At 41.1% G+C, this 19411-nt stretch overlaps 1 protein-coding gene across 2 annotated transcripts in view; it reads right to left on the bottom strand.

Annotated features, from left to right (window-relative positions):
- ttyh2l (tweety homolog 2, like) overlaps positions 1-19411 on the bottom strand; it is a 45380-nt gene that overhangs the window by 5128 nt on the left and 20841 nt on the right. For both annotated transcript variants that reach the window (XM_084072871.1, XM_084072872.1), the window contains exons 3-12: positions 19086-19197; positions 14890-15110; positions 10582-10677; positions 7933-8005; positions 4878-4947; positions 4575-4630; positions 3781-3873; positions 3578-3670; positions 2705-2847; positions 1065-1250 (exon numbers count right to left, since the gene is read on the bottom strand). In XM_084072871.1, the coding sequence (XP_083928997.1) occupies positions 1065-1250; positions 2705-2847; positions 3578-3670; positions 3781-3873; positions 4575-4630; positions 4878-4947; positions 7933-8005; positions 10582-10677; positions 14890-15110; positions 19086-19197 (1143 nt within the window). The remainder of the gene's footprint in view (positions 1-1064; positions 1251-2704; positions 2848-3577; positions 3671-3780; positions 3874-4574; positions 4631-4877; positions 4948-7932; positions 8006-10581; positions 10678-14889; positions 15111-19085; positions 19198-19411) is intronic.

The raw sequence follows: 19411 nt of genomic DNA, 5'->3' as shown, positions 1-19411 counted from the left end.
TACATGAGCCAATTTCCATTCCATTCCTAATTAAATTAATCCCATTGATGATTCATTTAGATGAATGCTGAATAAAATGATCAGATAATATTTCCTGTTTATTCCACATTATAAAGCCTGTTTCTGACTCACACAAATAAAGCAACACTTTAATGAATCAATAATGCACTCAGCCTACAAATGAATGTTATCTACATTTCATCTTTGCTAAATTAATTAATAAATGGGCCAGACTTTGTCCAGATCAATATTTTCGGTTGCTTCAAGCAGCTCGTTGTTCATATTCAAGGCTGAAAAACACATTCAAGCCTGCACACTGATTTTTACTACTCTGTGTAAAACATTTAACAATTTTGTGACCTATTTAGACGATCTAAGGACGATCTAAATGACAGATTGGAGGAGACACAAAGAATTTTCTGCTGAGGAAAATGAAAGTGTGCGACCATCTAGCAGTATTAATAATGTGATATAATGATTTCAGGAGATGGGGGGAAACTGGCATTTTGGGCATGCAAAGAATCACACCTTCCTCCAGCATTGTCTCTTTTATGTCCCAGACACATCAATGATGTCTCGACATATCAACTTAATAATCACATGTATATTTTTAGTTATGTTCTCAAAACCACTAATTAAAGCATGAGAGCGATGCTGCGTCCTTGTGTCGGAGCTCTAAAAGTTTGATGACAGTTAGTAGCTCCTGCATTGAGCTGAGACAGATACATAAATCCAGGAGCCAATGGGTTCACAACATTCTTACAAGATGAGAGGTATTTGAAGATATTCTATTAGCAACAAAGTGTATCGGCTACTCCTAAACCTAACCTCTAAATGTCTAATCCTAACCTGAATCTTTTCCTAATTAGCATCATTTAGAAATCTAAATCATAAAACAACCATTTCTCTAGTGAGGACCAGGTTCCTCACAATGTCTATTTCTCCAATTGTACTATACTTCCCCACATTTGGCAAGTAAAGTAATAATACAAGTATCGTACACAGACAGACACACAAACACCCAAACACAGAGACATGTATATATCATTAAAGGATCATTTTACATGTACTCAGTGGAAGGCATGATGTTGGAGGCAGACTGCGGAGGGGGATGCAGACTGGTCTGGCTGCCCAGGCTGCTGGTGTAGCTGCAGAAGCTGTGGATGTTGGACCTGGGGTTGTAAGACGACAACCGTCGAGCCTGGGGGTTGAACGGGTCCTCCTCGTCTATGTCGTCATAATCTCTGTCCCTGGAGAGAACAAAGACGCACGCACACACACACACACACACACACACACACACACACACACACACACACACACACACACACACACACACACACACACACACACACACACACACACAATAAAAAAAAGACCAATATTTACATCAACTAGGTCATCAAAGGGCATACACAGGTCATCGTCATTTCATGCATGTTACAGTATGCCATACAGCAAAAAAGCAACTATACACATGTCAATATGACACACATAGCCAACTCAAATTCTAGTGCAACGCTTGTTTGCGCAAAGTGTAAAGTGTAAACTATGCAGGACGTAATATGCTGGCATTTTGAGGATCATGTACAAATACTGGTAGGATACGCATAATAACTGTGTTTTTCTTCTTCTTCTTCTTCTTATTTTTTGATATGTGCAGTGAAGCTATTTTCCAAATACCTAATACAATTTCAGCTTCTCAAACAAAATAATACCAGATCAATCTCTCATATGCACCACTTTCTCAAGCATAAAACTCACACATCGAGTCTATCTGGTTTCATACTGCTGAGGTAGTTTTTATTTTAGTGTATTTTTTGTTTTTGAGAAACATAGTTAGTTCTCCTGAAGCAACTGAAATGGGGAAGACTCTCGTAATGCTTATGACACATGGAAAAGACAGATTGTCAGAAGTGAACTTAACGTGCACCTAGTGGTGTATTTCCAGCTTCTAGAAGTCTACTCAAAGCAGTCAAATCCTTCAGTAGTCTCTTGTTTTTTATATTAACAGCCTGTTAATTTTAGTCGTTTAGACATTATGACCTTATCGTCATGGGTCATGAGTGAACTCGGCATGGCAGCTTGAAGGCACATTCCTGTTTTGAAGAATGTGATTGATATATTCCACAGCAATAGGCTAACTATTTGATAATTGGCCCACATTTTTCCGCCCTTGTCAAGTGCCGCCCTAGGTGATTGCCTGGTGTGCATTACTGTACTCACTGTTTCTCAATCAGTGGTCCATGGCATAATTAAAGATGGTCTACGGGAAAATGTTTATTTTAATTTCATCAATGTTCATCAAATTTAAGACATTTTTTAAAGTAATAGTAGTGTGGGAAAAAAAGCTTGAAATGAATGAAATATTGACTGTAAGTGCTTGATCTACTTCGTTGCACGCAGTGTCATACAGAAAATAGTGGATCTACAAGTTCACAAAGCGTCGCACAATGACACATTGTGAGCTTGTAGATCAGTTATTTTCGGTGCATGACACACGCAAGACGCAAAGTATATATCTGGCTTTAAGGTCATTATCGTTAAATGTTAACAATATATGCTAAAAATGATATTGTTGTGGGGAGGTGAGGTGGGATGGGCTGGTCCTTGAGGATAGAGGTCCAGAGCAAAAATAAATAAAAAAGGTTGAGAACTACTACTGTAATTAGCCCAAGTTAGCACAATGGGATTTGGATTTCACCTGCTGGCGATGAGCGTCCAGGCACGGGGGATGGCACAAAGCATGGCACAGAGGGCACTGCCAGCTAGCAGCGAGAACAAGCACAGGTACAAGACACCCTCCACGCCATCATAGCACACTCCCATCAGAGCGTCCACGTAATCCTGTACAGACATGCATGTGCGCACAAATTCCAAATGCATGCACACCCCCATCACACACACACACACACACACACACACACACACACACACACACACACACACACAGTAAATTCCTCAGTGTTCATTCATCCGTTTGTAACGCTAAGATAAAAGCGTACAAATATAACCAAATGGGCCGCTAAGGTAAAGCTGCAATCCATAACTTTTATATCCTACCCAGGATTCAAACCCGGGTCCCCCACATGAGATCACATTTCTACCACATTGACCCTTCCCTCTTGGCCAGGGGAAATATTACACTCATGACCTTCAGGCAGTACCACCTGTCAACCAGTAGTTGTTGTTGTTGTACCTGACACCAGGGTCTACATTTCTCAATGATAGAGTAGGGAGACCCCCTTCAACCGCTGCGGATGTACATGTTATATTGTGTTAGCATAATCTACCATACAGAGTATGCTAACATTTTATTTTATTAATTAGGGCATTTAGCAAATATGGGGGTGCCATGCCTTTGGTTGCCTTGTAGGCAACACTCAGGATTTTACTATTTATTTACGCACACACGCACGCACACACACATCATGAGTAAATTCTGTATACAAGCATCCTCACACTCACACACACATACTGTACAGTACTGACTGAAAAGTTTCTGCACAACAAAACGGTGCAACACAACATTGCAGTATCCAATTATTTGAGGCTGCTGGCCTGCATCTGACCTCACCTTGTGCAGCCCGCGGCAATCCAGCAGAGCTGTTAGCTGGTGGAGATTGAACTCAGTAGAGTTTAAAAGGCGCTGGATCCCCAGAAGATCCTTCTGTGTTACGAAGAAATAAATGAATACATTTAAGGTGCGGGGGAGGACTTAGTGACATCATCAACTTGAACCACAGACGGAGAATAGCAGTGTCTGGGCCAACCACTGACCTCAGAGGTGGGAAAGATCGGCACCGAGAATCGGAGCAGGTTCTGGATCTGGATTTGCATAGTGGTCAGGGACCGCTGGAAGACTGTCAGAGACTGCAACCCACAAAACGCATGGACGCACCCACGCACGCCCACAAACACACACAATCAAAAAGTGGCCCCTGTTAAGCATTTCAACTAAGACGTTTATGTAAGGGTTTTAAGTAATGTAGCCCACAGGGCATTTTCCACCGAATTCCTACCCCCTGATCGCAAACATAAATAAAAGACCAATATTTACATCAACTAGGTCATCAAAGAACGGATTATCTCTATCTACTTAACAGGCATCATATTAAGACCTAAATGGAAGCTGTTAGGATAGACAGGCATGAGGCTCGTGATAATTGGTCACACATTTAATGTCCTTGATTCTGCTCAACAGAGGCTGCACAAATACCATTAAATTATGTTAAATCCTTGCATAAAATAATGATGAGTAAATAAATAAAAAGCGATAAGCATGGGAATACCCTGAGGCAGTTTGTGTTCAGTCTAGACACCACTAATTACTGAAGACCCACATGAAAAAGAAGGGATATTCTTTGATCAAACTTTATTTGGGTTATCGCTTGAAAGTAATTAAATTATTGTTCAAAACTCATTTTTCAGCCAATTGGGGTTTGATAAAGAGCTTTACTTGGCAATGTGTAAAAATGTATTTTTGGAAATGAGTAAATATAGTTCTTAAAATCAGGAAAAGGACTTCAGACAGTCTCAGCTGACAACTAATATAAATAACATTTGTCCAATACCTGTTGGAAGGGGTTGGGTAGATTTGGACTGCAGAACAAATAATAATGAGCCACATCTGTAGGAGAAGGAGTGTGAGAGAGAGAGAGAGAGAGAGAGAGAGAGAGAGAGAGAGAGAGAGAGAGAGAGAGAGAGAGAGAGAGAGAGAGAGAGAGAGAGAGAGAATTTTGCATATTTTTTTACCACCCTGTGACACGTTTATAATTCTGTGACAGAATTTACCACTGTGTGACAATATGCTAACCATTCTATGACAGGGCATATCTGGTAGATAAGCACATATAACGTATTTAAACATAACTTGCCTGCAGTAAGGAATTCCTTGGTTTGATTTACAATAAACTTATCAGGTGACACACAGAAGTCGCTGGCACCCTGCAGTCAAAGGGGAGCAACAATATGTGAAACATGAGCATAAACACATCTAGCATAATGATCTCTCAAGACTTTTTTTGTTTACAGAATGGGTTCCCAGATTGTGAAAATATTAATACAACTTGTCTTAGATTTACAACCTTAACTATAATTATATGTGTTATAAATAGATTATAATGCATCATAAGTTTGTTTATAATGTATTATAAACATGGGATGCATAGCAAGTGTTACTATGGGGGTGGTGTTGACATGCCGTCCCACTGCCCAATGAGGCATCTACCTGTTTATGTCTATGGTCACAGCAACACAAGATGAATTGGTAATCCAACACAGAAATTATAATTACATTTGTTTTTCTCAGTTATGTTGCATTTTAATGGATTTTAAAGCATGTATTGAATTGAAAAGTCTAGATGAAAATAGTCCCAGGAGAAAAGATATGCAGATGTAATGATGTTATTGTTTAGCCAACATTGACTCCATTCATCAATGTCCGGTAATGTTTTAATGACTATGGAGAAAATTCTAATGAATTCAAAATCTCACAATAAAGCCATTAATGGCGTTAAATGCCACATCTGGGATGTTTTTAAGATGCTGTAAACTTTGGGCTGTATTCACACCTATTCTGGAAGAGTTTAGTTGTAGAAGGAAAATCCAGTATGCTCTTTGGATGTTCCATACCCCCATGTTAAATCCAAATATAAGTGTGTTATAATAATACAAAAATAATGCATCTATTGTCTACTTTTAGCCCTATCAAGAGCTGAGAGAATAATAATAATAATTCATATTGTCATTATTAATATTATTTTGGTGGTGGAACTACTTGTTTGTTTACATTTGGATCGCTTTTAAAGGGCAAGGCAAATCACAACACAACCCTCTGGTTACCATTCATACATGCTATGAAGGATGGAGGGAAATTCATGTCAATTGTGTAAAATATCAATGTCTCATATAATCTTATAGCCTGAAACCTAAACTCTGTCAAACGCAATATGATTACTGTCTTGCTTTCACTGTCCATAGTTCATTGTCCTTTTTATCACAATATTATATCTAAACCATAGCAATAGCATTCACAGATGGATTTTGATTGAACATTTGTTGCTCACCAATGCTGTGAATACTGCAACAATTCTACCAATCCATCTCCATCAACACTAGCATGTACATTTTGTTTACATATCACTTCTCATAAGATATTCAAGAATTTGGCATTTTAGGACATCACCATAATGTGGACCATAAAGTGAAATACTCCAGTTTTTACTGAGTACACCTGCTATGGACCTTTGGGTAATGTTGAAGAAATGTTCAGCATGTGATGTGACTCTGTCCCAAATTGTCATGCTTTCTTCTGGGCCCTGTCCCACATTCACTTCCCATCAGTGAACTTGTGGAGGAAGGGATCTTCGATAATCCACTTCCATGGGGAGGATTTACCTCTGACCCAAATCTCATTGACTATACTAGGTCTGGACCATTCCAATAGTTCAGAGTAGGGATGTGCAATTTAATTTCAACAGTGTTAAAAAAATGTAAAGAAAATAGCTAAAATAGCTATAAAAAATCTATAAGCTGACAATGTTTCACGATGCAACGCGTTGTGAGCTTGTAGAGTGGCTATTTGTTTATATTTCTGAAAGTATACAAAGTTTAACCCTTTAAAACTGGGAAAGCATCTGTGTCATTGTAGATTTTAGTTATATATAGGCTATACAGCAACATACGTTTTTCTAAAAACTCTTAGGATTTAGAACAGTGGTTCTCAAAAATAGCAGATATACAAGATATACACGCTCGTGCCACGCTGCGAGCTTGTACATCTGTTATTTTTGGAGAATTTGATTTTTTCTAACACAAAATCTTCTCTTCTGGGGGGGTCCTGGCACAAAACATTTTCAGATTGGGGGTCCGCGGCCAAATACATATCGTTTTGGAGTCCGCAGCACAAAAAAGTTTGAGAACTACTGATTTAGAAGAAATTTGTAGAATCAGCCTCAGGTCCGCTAAGTGGTTAAGACCAACACATTCAGCAGAACCTGGCCATTGAGAAAAAGGTCATTGGTAGTGGTGTTCTTCTGGAGTGAATAAAATGTGACTGTTCTCTGCTGGAGGCAGAAGACTGTAGCGAGGAAGAGGAGAAGGGCAGGCACGGGGGAAGGTTGCTTCCCTGGAATCTGTCCCAAATACAGTTTGGCTCATTTACACCTACTAAGTCCAAATGTACTGTACATCAGTGAGCAGGGTGCAATCTGCCAGGTCTAAGGGGGGGGGGGGTTGGAAGAGAACTAAAGCCAGACCACAGCGAGAGATAAGAAAAAAAACAATCTTTGGAGGGCTGAGGAGAGCAGGGGAGAGAAAGAGAGAGAGACAGGGAAAGCAAGAGAGACAGGGCGAGAGTGAGAGAGAGAGAGAGATTGGCTAGCTTGCCACTGTAATTACTGTCCGAAGCAGCTTTGTTTACTACGATAAGGCCAAAGGTTGAGTAACCTACTGTAAAAGGCTACAGCATGAGCTTGTTATCAGCTTTACAGCATGGCTGACCATAGGGAAACATTAAATGCAGGCACAATACTCTAACTTAACCTGACAAGTTGACTAAGGAACAGATTCTTATTTTAGGAATGGTCCAGGTAAATATTTACAAGGGATGGGAAGGTTACGGCTCAGCTGCTAATTCTGACAACCGTAGAATCACGTGTAACATTTGGACGGTCGTTCTACCACAGTCAGTCAACAATAACAAAGCCAGATGCCTCACTAATCTGCTTACAGCCGTATGGATCAATATACATCATTATACAATAGATATTTCTCACTGATGCTCACTTATATAGAAATAAGCACTCACTTAAAAGAATAAGAGCATTTTCATTGCCTTGATAAAAGTGCGGGATGGATTTAAAGTGTGTATACATGATAATGTCTCATACATAAATGTATCAATGCGTCGGCATGGCGTCTATTTCTCACCACAGACGTAGCGGTTCCTGCTCCAAGCGAAGTCCAACTCAGGACCAGTGACAACACCACAAAAGCCATGCTCCTGGATGAAACAAGTTACATGTAGAGAGAGACAATGGCACATTAAAAACAGATAGAATATGAGAGCATTTTATCCACCTTATTTCATTCATACTTTACCCAGTTTTCAACTAAACATCGTACAGGTCACAAGAACGAGAGTAATATGATTAGTCAACACAGGTTTAATTTAAGTCCAGAACATCCTTCTTTCTCTTGTGAATGCCACGCGATCAACCAGTGCAGCCTTTGTGATCGACACAACACGGACACACCCCAAAACGTTTTCTCCTCGGATCTTCACGAATCACATAAATGATCCAGCACCTGTCAGCAGAGGTGTTGTGAGGAATAGGGTGTTCCTCTGCATGCGCTACGGCTACGTCCTCCCGGTGAGGCTCCTCACTGGCAGGTGAAAAGTAGCGGCAGGTAATTCCATGTGTATTGGAGAAGGCATGAGGTTTCGATACCATCCTATAGGACCAACCAGTCCGCAGACCAACCAGTAGGGGTTGTTGCAGTGACAGGATTAAACACAAGCGTGTGAGGAATTGGGAAATTGGCATAATGACTAAATTGTGAGGGTTAAATTGAGTTTGTCTCTGACGAAAATGTACAGTATAACTCTAGCACAACAGATGCTGCTTATGAATAAACATTGCAATGTCTAGACATCACTCCACTCCCGGTGACAGTGATAACGGGCTAGAGAAAGTGCTGGGAGTCAGAAAGTAATAAACAGTGAGCAGAGAGAGAGAGAGAGTGTGTGGCTCCCTGATGGATGTAAAAGGCCGCTTCAGTTCCCAACCCCCTTTCTCCTGATTGTCTTGAAATCACCAATGAAGTATCCTAAAAGCACTTAGTTAGGGGAGTAGGGCTCATCCTGCCCCGGCGATCAATAGACATTAGTGGGTCCATCAGAGAGGGATGTGAGGAGAAGCTGAGAATGCTCAACATCATCCACTGACACTGAAACACAACACACTGCTCCTAATAGAGGGAAACATGACAGCAGGCAATTGAACCACTGGATTTGCAGGCTTTGAAACACCGGTTGCCACTTCCAATTCAATATTGGACTTGTTTGTCTTTCTGTGGAAAATTGTCCAAAAGGGTTATTTTCTCTTTACTTAGATTATTATTATTATTTTTATAAATTAAAAAAGGGTGTCATAAGGCAGGGCAGAGTTTTGAGATCTAGCACCTAATAACTGCATTCAGGCAACTGATCTGTTGGTTTGCTTATCCGAAAATAACGACTGAATAGCGCATTCATATGACTTTGAATTGGGTTCAACACTAATTCTACAATCTCCACTTGTGCAGCATGTGAGTGGAATAAATACATGGACCGAGTGAGAATGATATGACAGTCCTACTCTAGGTTCATGCAGCACTCTACACGGTGCCAGAGAGGCTGACCAACTTGCTTGGCCTCAGCAGGAAGCCACAGAAAGTAGAGATAATCTTCAGGGAAGAATGCCCTCATGGAGGGTTTATCGTGATAGGCAGGGTATAGGACATCCACACACTGTTGAACACGAACAGGCACATCAAAATACACCCAGAGGCATGAGAAATTGTTTTAATGACTATTATAAATCATGATCTAATGTCCAGTGTCCAGTTCTCAAGTGCGAAGGGGAAATAAAAAAGACAGATGTTTCAGTCATCCTTAAAATAGCCATCAGTAGTTTTTCTTTTCCTCAATTGAATTTCCCCTCTGTTTCAGAAGAACAGAAATCTTCCTTAGGGGTTGAGACCTCTAATGCAGAAATACAGGAAGCCATTAAATCCTTAAAAACAAATAAAACACTGGGACCAGATGGCTACATTTCAGAATTCTACAAAGAAATCTGACTTATGTCCTCTTCTTCAGTCCATGTTTAACGAATCCTTGATATCTGGTAATCTCCCAGCAACATTACGACAAGAAATAATAAGACTTTTACAAGGACCCACTTCTTTGCTCCTCATATCGCCCAATATCCTTATTTAATGTGGATAATAAAATACTATCCAAAGTTTTAGTGACCAGATTGGAGAAGGTTTTGCCACATGGCTGGTGGGCTGGGTGGGGAAGGTGATATGGTTTAAGGACCTACAGTATAATATGTAAATGAGTAATTATCTTTAAAAATTGTCATAACACAATAATAATGTTTCCCATTATTATGGGGGGGGGGGGGGGGTCCACAAGGGGCGCTCTAACACAGCTTTGGAATGATCCCTCGTCACTCAGAGAAACAGTAGACGGATGTGATGTGACGTCATTCCAAAAGACAAGACATGCGTCCGCCCCAACTATAGGATTTTTTGAAAAACACTCCTAACTCAGTTTCTTTTTTTTGTGATGAAAACCACCCGTTTTCAACGGGCCACAGCCCCAAAATGGTGGATCGCGGTTGGAATGTTATCGTTCAAGTGGATAAACGGATCCCTCCGCCAACCCACGGGGGACTTTTTAAAAAAATATGGCGTTTCAACGATCGTCTATTTAATGTAATTACGCTGGCAAGGGGATATATACACACACATTTTAGACTCAAATAGAGGTTGGTAGGTATGCACATGCACACAAATCCACCCAGTACTTACATAGAAAGCAGCCACCGCGACTGCCTGGCCACCGCCAGGCAGGTGACTACGCAGATGACCAGATCCAGGATCAGCAGTAGTAGATAGGTCAACCATCTACAAGACAAGGCCAGGAAATGAGGCGTAAGCGTAATGATCATCACCATCGATTTGACTGACAGTTTACTGAACACATATGTACAATAAAAATCACACCCTGTGTGAAGGTAGCGGCGCCTTTGAATACATTATGTCATCGATATGTGTTTATAATGTGTTTATAGCCATGTGTCATGTGAAGCTTGACCAATCACTTTGTTGACGGGTCTGACCAATCAGAGCGTCGACGACAGATAAAGTTAAATTGAGGATCTAACTTTAAATAACTTACCTAGAAGGAGACTTTAGCCAAATAAAAATATATACAAAAAAAAACATGAGGAAATAAAAAATAAACCTTGACATCATAGTGATGTCATGAATAGTCCCCTTGCCTGACAAATCACAACCTTGACGGGCCTGACCAATCAGAACCTTGACGGGCCTGACCAATCAGAACCTTAACGGACTCTTGGATTCTCGATCGTCTCTATCAAACCATTCTGTCATAACGGATGACTGGGTCCCGAACTCAGACTTTCTATACATTCACCCTTCATCTGTTCTTGTATCTTTCTCTTTCTATTCGTCATATTAACTTTAAATAACTTACCTAGACGGAGACTTTAGCCAAATGAATAATAAGATGAAGTCATTGTCATCGTTTATATAGACATCGAATTCTATATTCATGACATCATAGTGATGTCATGAATAGTGACCAATCACAACTTTGGCGCACCTGACCAATCAGAACGTTGACGCACCTGACCAATCAGAACGTTGGCGCACCTGACCAATCAGAACGTTGACGCAAAAGCCAGGCATAGAGGGCTAATATCCGCTCTATACCTAAAGGTATAGAGCGGCTAGCGCCGCTAATAGCGCCGCTAAAAAAGGTGATACACGCATGACTCAAGGCGTCTATGTGTGTATACAGTACATATTAGCAAGCTTGTATATTAGTTAGAGCCCATCTGTTCCAGGTCATTTCCAGCCTGTTAGCTTAATAATTTAACAGGACAAAATCCATACACATGAATTTTTCATGCTCTTAAAGTGTCCTCTGCAGGAATGGACCACACGGTGTCCTGAATCCCTGACTAAAGTGTGTATGAATGTGGCTTCTGATCCAGACACACGTGGGAGCACTTAACTGACTCATTCTCAACATCACTAGCCCCTGTGGAACTGTAAACCTTATGACAGCGGCCAAAAAACATTGATCGCCAGGACACAACACAAAGCATTAATGTCAAGAATCAAGAGGGGTCTCATTTGTCACTCACTCATAAATGTTGGAAATATTGGAAATGTAAAAATGTTGTAAATGATTCCATGATCTGCTAATTTATGTGATTTTATACCCTATGCAGTTTAGCACATGAAACTGTAATTCTAACTCTTCCTGTACCTGCGATATTATGAGAAAAATAATTTCACCCACTATTTTACACCTGTAATCTTGTGATGTGACAATAAAGTTGATACTGATAAGTGTAAGAGGAACACAATACTGTACTGTATATTGCAGTGTATGCATATTAAGATGGCCACTAACTACAGTAGCAGTCACTTGTGGTTTTAGATGTAATAATCCTGGAGTGCTCCAAGCTACTTCTTACAATGGCTGATTTGTAATTGTACACCAGAAGAGTGTGGAATAACTACTCACCAGGCCAGAAAGCAGTGGGCACGCAGTAGGAGAGCTTTTAACACAGATTGCTATTCAATTTCTCCACATAAACAGAGTACTAAAAACCTTCAGGTGAACACATGGAGCATAAAGGAATGGAGAGACATACAATACTAGGGAGGGAGGAGAAGTGGAAAAAAAGGAGTGGTGGCAATGTTCCCCTATTCGATGACTCTAGGCTGGTTGTAACATGAGCCCTTCATCAACGTACTGCAAAAATCATCAGTGTCAATTTAACCACATGAACCCTGGGGTCCCTATTCTGGGGCAACCATTCAGTGAAAATAGCAGATCTGATCGGCTATATTCGGCCAAGAGATTTTGGTGTAGAGGGGGAAAACCATGGGAGCTAGTATAGGCCCCTGGGTGACACCGGTCAATGAAGTAATTTATATGGGGTTTAAGTGGTTAATGCTGAGTGTAAAAATGGACCCGTTTTGCACTAAGGACACTCAGGATTTTGCAGTGTACAGTCCTCTCCACAAGCATTTTATAGCCCACTGACTGGCTGTATGAAACCCAATCATTACACAGGAGATTGGTGTCAGGTTGCACACAGCAGTAGCAGCAGCAGCAGCAGCAGCAGCAGCAGCAGGTCCAGAACAGTGAGACCTGGTCCTGAGGCTATAGAGAACGCTCCATGTGGAGCTGGCAATGGAGGACAGACTGATGACATTAATTATATAAATAGGTCAAGGAGGTAACACTGCCTTGTGATACAGTACAACAGTCGCTGCCTGTATTTAATCACGTCAGGAATCAGTAAGTAATTGCAATGACCGGTGGCGCTACTGCTACAATGCAACACCATAATCCTAATAGTAAAGGTTTGGGGAGATGTGTTGAGCTCGCAGTGGGATGTGTTTTGCTGTTTTGGTCCAACCATCTCTTAGAAGGCTATAGGCATTTTTTTAAGTAATCAGTAATTATAGACTAGCCACAAATAAAATAAGCCCTCCTGTCATTATCTAGACGGGTGGAGGAAAAAATACTAATAGCAGCACTACCATCCCTCCAGGCTATGGGCTAAGAGGAGGAACTAGCCAATTACAGATTGCATGTGCATTTTCCCATTTCTGGGACTGTGTTCCGTCTCCGGTGCTGACAACCAATGGTGTGTGGTTGGTGTGCTTTTATTTAATTCATTAAATAACCAATCATGTGTCATGTTCTTGCTTCCTTCATTTTTACACCTGTATTTTTACACCTGTAAACCAGTGATGTGACAATAATAAAGTTGATTCTCTTTATTCTCCCTCTCTCTCTAAAACTCACCACATAATCCCTATGACTTCCACACATGGGTGCACGCACGGACACATACAGAGAGAGAGAGAGAGAGAGAGAGAGAGAGAGAGAGAGAGAGAGAGAGAGAGAGAGGGGAGGAGGTAATGATCAGTAGGCCTGGAGAGATGCTAAAGTTTTGGGTGGAAAAGGTCACAAGCCAAGGTCATGGAGCAAGAGATGTTGGTGCATGCAGGCTTTGCATCCAAGTCAAGGTCAAGGTTCGCTTTATTTGTCTTCCATAGGAGAAATTTGTCTTAGAGCAAAGTACTAAAAGCTGCAGTACAAAAAACATTGGCCAAATTCTCAAATAATATAAGAAAGAGGCAAAAAGAATGAATTGCCTATCAACTATTTTCAAATTCTTTATCTGTGGTCTGGAATCAAGTCAAACTAAATGTAATGCCTCAACTCCCACAATTCCAAGTGCTTGTCAGGGTGGGGGGTTCCCAGTTTAAATATGATTATTTTGGGGGGTCACGGCCTGAAAAGGTAGAGAACCACTGATGTATACTACTTGCCTTATAGGCGTACCTTTCAGGCCAAAACATTGTGCAATAACGCAGTACAAAACAACCCAGGTGCATTCGTTCATTTCTCAATGGAATAGCTTTTTCAAAACGCATGAGTGCAAGCAGTATGTATTATACTAGAAATTCACTAGAGTTCGACACCTACGTGCCACTGCCAATGTGACAGATTTGGCCATATATAGAGATCTGTGTGTCTGTCAGTCCTTGTCCCTTTTATGGCCATATATGGAGATCTCTGTATTTGTCAGTACTTGTCCCTTTCATTCCCATGTATGGAGATCCCTGATGTTTCTGGAACAGACTTTGGCTTATGTGTTGTACAGCAACAGTCCTTTTTGGCCCCAAGGACCCCTTCCAATATATTCAATACCATATTCATTACCAACCACCCACAATGTACGTCCAACAATGGATATAACATTGTACTTTATAGTTGCATAATGGAGATATTTGATATTGGTATGAGTAACACCGCACACCACCGTCGTGCATGCTCGCGGTTTCCAATTGTATAGATAGATTCAAAACTTTAAGCTGAGCAATGTTAACCACTTGAACCTCAGCATCCCTATTCTGAAGGCGAACGTTCGCCGAAAATAGCTATTTTGGGGGAAATAAATTCAGTCCAAGCACAGTTGCAACTCATGTCAGCTTTACTACGAATAGAGGGTTTAAGTGGTTGACAAAAACAAACAAAAATGTGTTAATTCCACCAACCTATAATACTCAAAGAAGGCTGTTTGGTCAGCAATGGCTGCAAGGTCCACATTGGCCCTGCCAATATCCGGCAGGTTAGTCAGCTGGCTGATGATGTTGGAAGACATGAGCTGCATGAAGCGGAGAGCCTTGACAAAGTCTTTCCTCTTGGCAAAGATCTCATCCAGTCGCTCCAGGTGCTGCTGTATACCAGTTTCCATACTGGATAGGGAACCCCCAACCTGGGGAACAAAAGCAAGAGGGCAACAGACTGTTTTGGTGGGGTTGCAGTAAATGGAAAAGAGGCAGAAAGAGAGACGTGGAGAGGAAGGTTTAACAGGAGAGGGGTGGGAGAAGGAGTGCACCAGGAGACGAGATAAGAGATCAGAAACTAGAAACTATTTGTAAATTAAACGATGAGAGGAGATGTAGCCAAAAGGTGAACAGATCAAAGAAACCCTTATTCTGATAAACAATGATGGTGAGAGGAATGCTGATGATAACACTGGGTGAGAGATCTTATCACTGATGTGTGTGAAGTTGAGAGCCTAGGGGGATGTGTGGAGGAATGAACACATTTTTCTTTTTGTACATTACTTTGATAGAGTGGCTGTCATTGCTATAAAACCTTCTGGAAAAAAACGCATCAATACAGCTAACAGCAGGTCAATTTTAGCCGCCAGATACTGTCTTAAAAAAAAAAACACTGAAGCAGCACTAACAATTCATATAACATTTGCCCCCATTTTATTTTTTTCAAATAGAATCCAAGGCGGTTTCATGTAGTGAAAAAGAAATTTCCCGGACACGTGTGCCTGCCTGCAGCTTTTGTTGGCACAGCGCTTTGTTTATATGTGTGATTGTTTGTACATCTGTGTCTATATTTGCATGTGGGTTTGGATGGTTCTGTGTTTGGGTATATATCATGAAACAGGATAGAAGGATTTCTTAAAATTAAAGACAAATAGAGGAAGTGTATATTCAAACCTCATTATGTTGATGTGCTTTGGCTGAAATAGAGAATACATAAACAAAACATACAATCGCACTGACTTGACAGCTGTGCTAGTTTCAAATAGATTTTGTTCTGAAACACTTATCCATAGGAGTTTAACAAGCACTATAAACGGCAATGTTAAAGGGATTCTAGGCAAGTTCAGAGATCAAAAAAAGAAAAAAACTGTTGTCAAACACCGCCCCTCCACTCCCTAAATTTGAAATCGATATGAAAGCCCATATGACTCTGAATAAATTAAAAAAGGCCTGAATTGTTTCATTTCTCGTAATTTTGACTTTATCTCAGTTTTTTCTTCTTCTACTGTACAACATATCACATAAAGTCGGAACTGTGACCAAACAAAAAGAGCCAAAAAAAAAAAAAACTTTCAGGTTTCAGGACTTTTTAATTTTATTCAGTGGGCAGAAATAAGACACCATACAATCGAGTCATATCGGATCACATATGCTATAATGTCACGGGAACTCGACACAACTGAGTTGAAATCATTTCTTGGTATCACTGAGCCTTAAACCTTTCAAACACCTTCCATTAACTTGGAGTGAATCCATGCGGTCTTCAGTCTACGCGCGACCCCAGAGAGCAGCCATGTGTTGAGATAATACACAGCTCATCCTGCACTCCAGTACTCCCAAGGGAAAAAGACCTGATTGCCCGTAAAAACACTCCTACTCCCAGTCTCCATGTTCATCATGTTTCACAGCCCCTGCCATGGAGCCCTGAGTGAATCTTATCTACTAGCCAGGTCTGCAGTCAGCGCCCTCAAACTTCACTGGTGTGAACCATCATGTACGCCTTTAAAATGCGTCTGGATGAAGCTGGGTCTCTTAACTTAAAAAAGATAGTGAGAAAGCCTCTCTAGATTGGGCGTGCCTTTCTAACAACACGGATCACACTTGAGGCTTGCAGCACTTCTTTAAACATCAATTTCCATGCAACCTCACCTGCTGTGATGCTTTTGGGGATACCAAGCACCTGAAATGTGCCTTAAGCGCACAAATAAAAATCTACAATCACGACAGTGAAAAGAGAAACAGGTTGATAGAAAGTGAAATAAGGCACACGAGGGAGACCTTAAATCTGATATTACAGGTCACAAATTAAGTAGTGTAAGCTATGATGACTTGCCAGTTAGAATCAGAATGTATAAGACTAAAAGTTCGGCCCGCTACGTGGGCCGAACGTCTAGTGCCCACGCAGCGCCCACTTGGCAGCTCCCCCCCCAAAAGAAAATATCGTTTGGGGGTACAAAATCATGGGATAAAAAAAATAAAAATAAAAACAGAGGGTCCCGCCCCTCCCTCCCCTTAGGGGTCCCTGGGACCTACAGACACGGCGAAGGAAAACTGTAAAGCCACAGCCACGCATGCAAGATGTTGCACATGAACTCTGCAGACGCAATGAGGCGCTCCAACAACAAGCACTCTGACATTAAGCTTCACACAACAAACATCAGCACCACACACAACATTCACCACAATGACAAACAAATTACGTCCACGCAAAAATAAGCGAAGGCTCGCTTATTTTGGGGTTCCAAAATCGTCGGATAAAAATGAGCAGTAACCACTAGCCTGCTCCAACAATCACAAGACACAACCTGCCTGGTTCATTATTGTCTGGAAGTACTTGCCAGCAGTGTCCAAAATAGGACAAATAAAACAGCAACCAAACAAACTGACAGGTCCTTAAAAAACAGAGAAAGAAGCAGAACTTTGAAAGTGTTGATATTGTTGGTAGGGACATTGTTCTTGTATTGGTAGTTTATTCTGTGATTTTACATAGACCATAATGTCATAATAATTGACGGAAATGTATGTTGCAAGATCGAGGGTTAAGCGCTTACCCATTCATAAAAGTGCCCTCAAACCCCTTTAATTACTGAACAAAAACATCATATTTTATACACTAACAGTATGTTTTCAAGGTACTAAAGAATAAGATGGACATGTGTTTAGATATACCAGATTAGGTATTATTGTCTGTAAGTAATGCAAAATATATCAATTCTCTATAACAGCTTCATTAAAGAATGCTCCTTTTCTCTCCAACTCAAACTGTGGCATCATCCAAGTCAGTTTTAGGATTAGATGGGGAAAGACAGCAATACAACTCTGTAAATGCAGCTGTCATTGTTTTAGTTTCTTTGTTTTCTAGCAGGAAGTGTTTGCTCCCCTGGAGAATAGCTGTATTTCTCACAAGCTATCCCCAGTATGCAGCTATAGTATCAAATCAATACCAAGGCAACATCAAAACCCCACAGTAATGAACTATGAAATCATCCAAATCCATTCGGTGCACACAGTCGAAAATAAATATGCGTTGCAAAGATCCGGTTTCTACTTTGGGCTATTTGTGTACAACATTGTGGGATAAAAGCTAGTTTGAAGGGGAGAGCATGTTTGAAGATAATGAGAAAGAGAGAGAGAGAGAGAGAGAGAGAGAGAGAGAGAGAGAGAGAGAGAGAGAGAGAGAGAGAGAGAGAGAGAGAGAGAGAGAGAGAGAGAGAGAGAATGAGAATGAGAGAGAGAGAGAGAGAGAATGAGAGAAAGAGAGAAAGAGAGAAAGAGAAAGAGAGAACGAGAGAGAGAGAGAGAGAGAGAGAGAGAGAGAGAGAAAGAGAAAGAGAGATAGGCTTACTGTCCTTTCATCCAATGCAGATGGGAGTTAATCCCCTGCTTCCTTATTGTGATTACCGTTTCCTCCTGGGCTTTGAGGTGACCCCCTGCCCCCCCCTCTCTCTCTCTCTCTCTCTCTCTCTCTCTCTCTCTCTCTCTCTTCTATTCCTCTGTTCATTCTTCCGCTACACTTTGCAAATAAGTCTGCCCACCCTGGATGCAGGTCAGGAGTTGTTTTGCAACAAGCCCCAATTACACAGCCAGGCCCACAACACTGCAATCCCCCCGCCCAGGGCCAAGAAGCTGAAACAGACCCCCAATGATTGTCTGCTGTTAGAAGCAAATACACATTACATTCATCAATGGGGGTTATCTCTGTTATTTACTATCTGTAATATCATGTTAACGCCCCAAGTGCAGGGACAATGGTGGGCACGATAATCAATTAAGCAGTGTGAATGATAATAATGCGTAACAAAGACAGATCCTGGCACCCTGACAGGTGCATTTGGTCCCATTTGTACACTCTCAGTGTTGAATTAAGACTCAGCCCTAGGGTTGGGCATGTGTGTGTTTCTCACCAGATTGTTGATGCCACCCAACGTGTGATTGGCATTGTAGAGGGAGTAGGTCAGCTGGTATACCCCGTCGTTGGTCTCACTGTTTCCATAGAAACCCACCCCAACAGCGGAACTGTTCAAAAGAGAAAAGAGATGATTAAGATGAAGCACGCGTATATCTAATTCAATGTTACATCATATTGCTTTTTTTGAACGACAACCACACGAGGCTGTCCCGTGACAGCTGAGACGGAACAGTGTCGTTTCCAATTTCCCTGTGGGGAAGGTAGAGCCTTGAGGCAAAGTGAGATAACTTTGCATTAGCTTCGTTTTCTTTTCAAAAAAGT

This window comes from Gymnoscopelus microlampas (assembly GCF_963454915.1).
Source record: "Gymnoscopelus microlampas genome assembly, chromosome: 11".
Lineage (NCBI taxonomy): Eukaryota > Metazoa > Chordata > Actinopteri > Myctophiformes > Myctophidae > Gymnoscopelus > Gymnoscopelus microlampas.
Note: the sequence above shows the minus strand (reverse complement) of the source record. Positions and strands in the feature narration are given on the sequence as shown.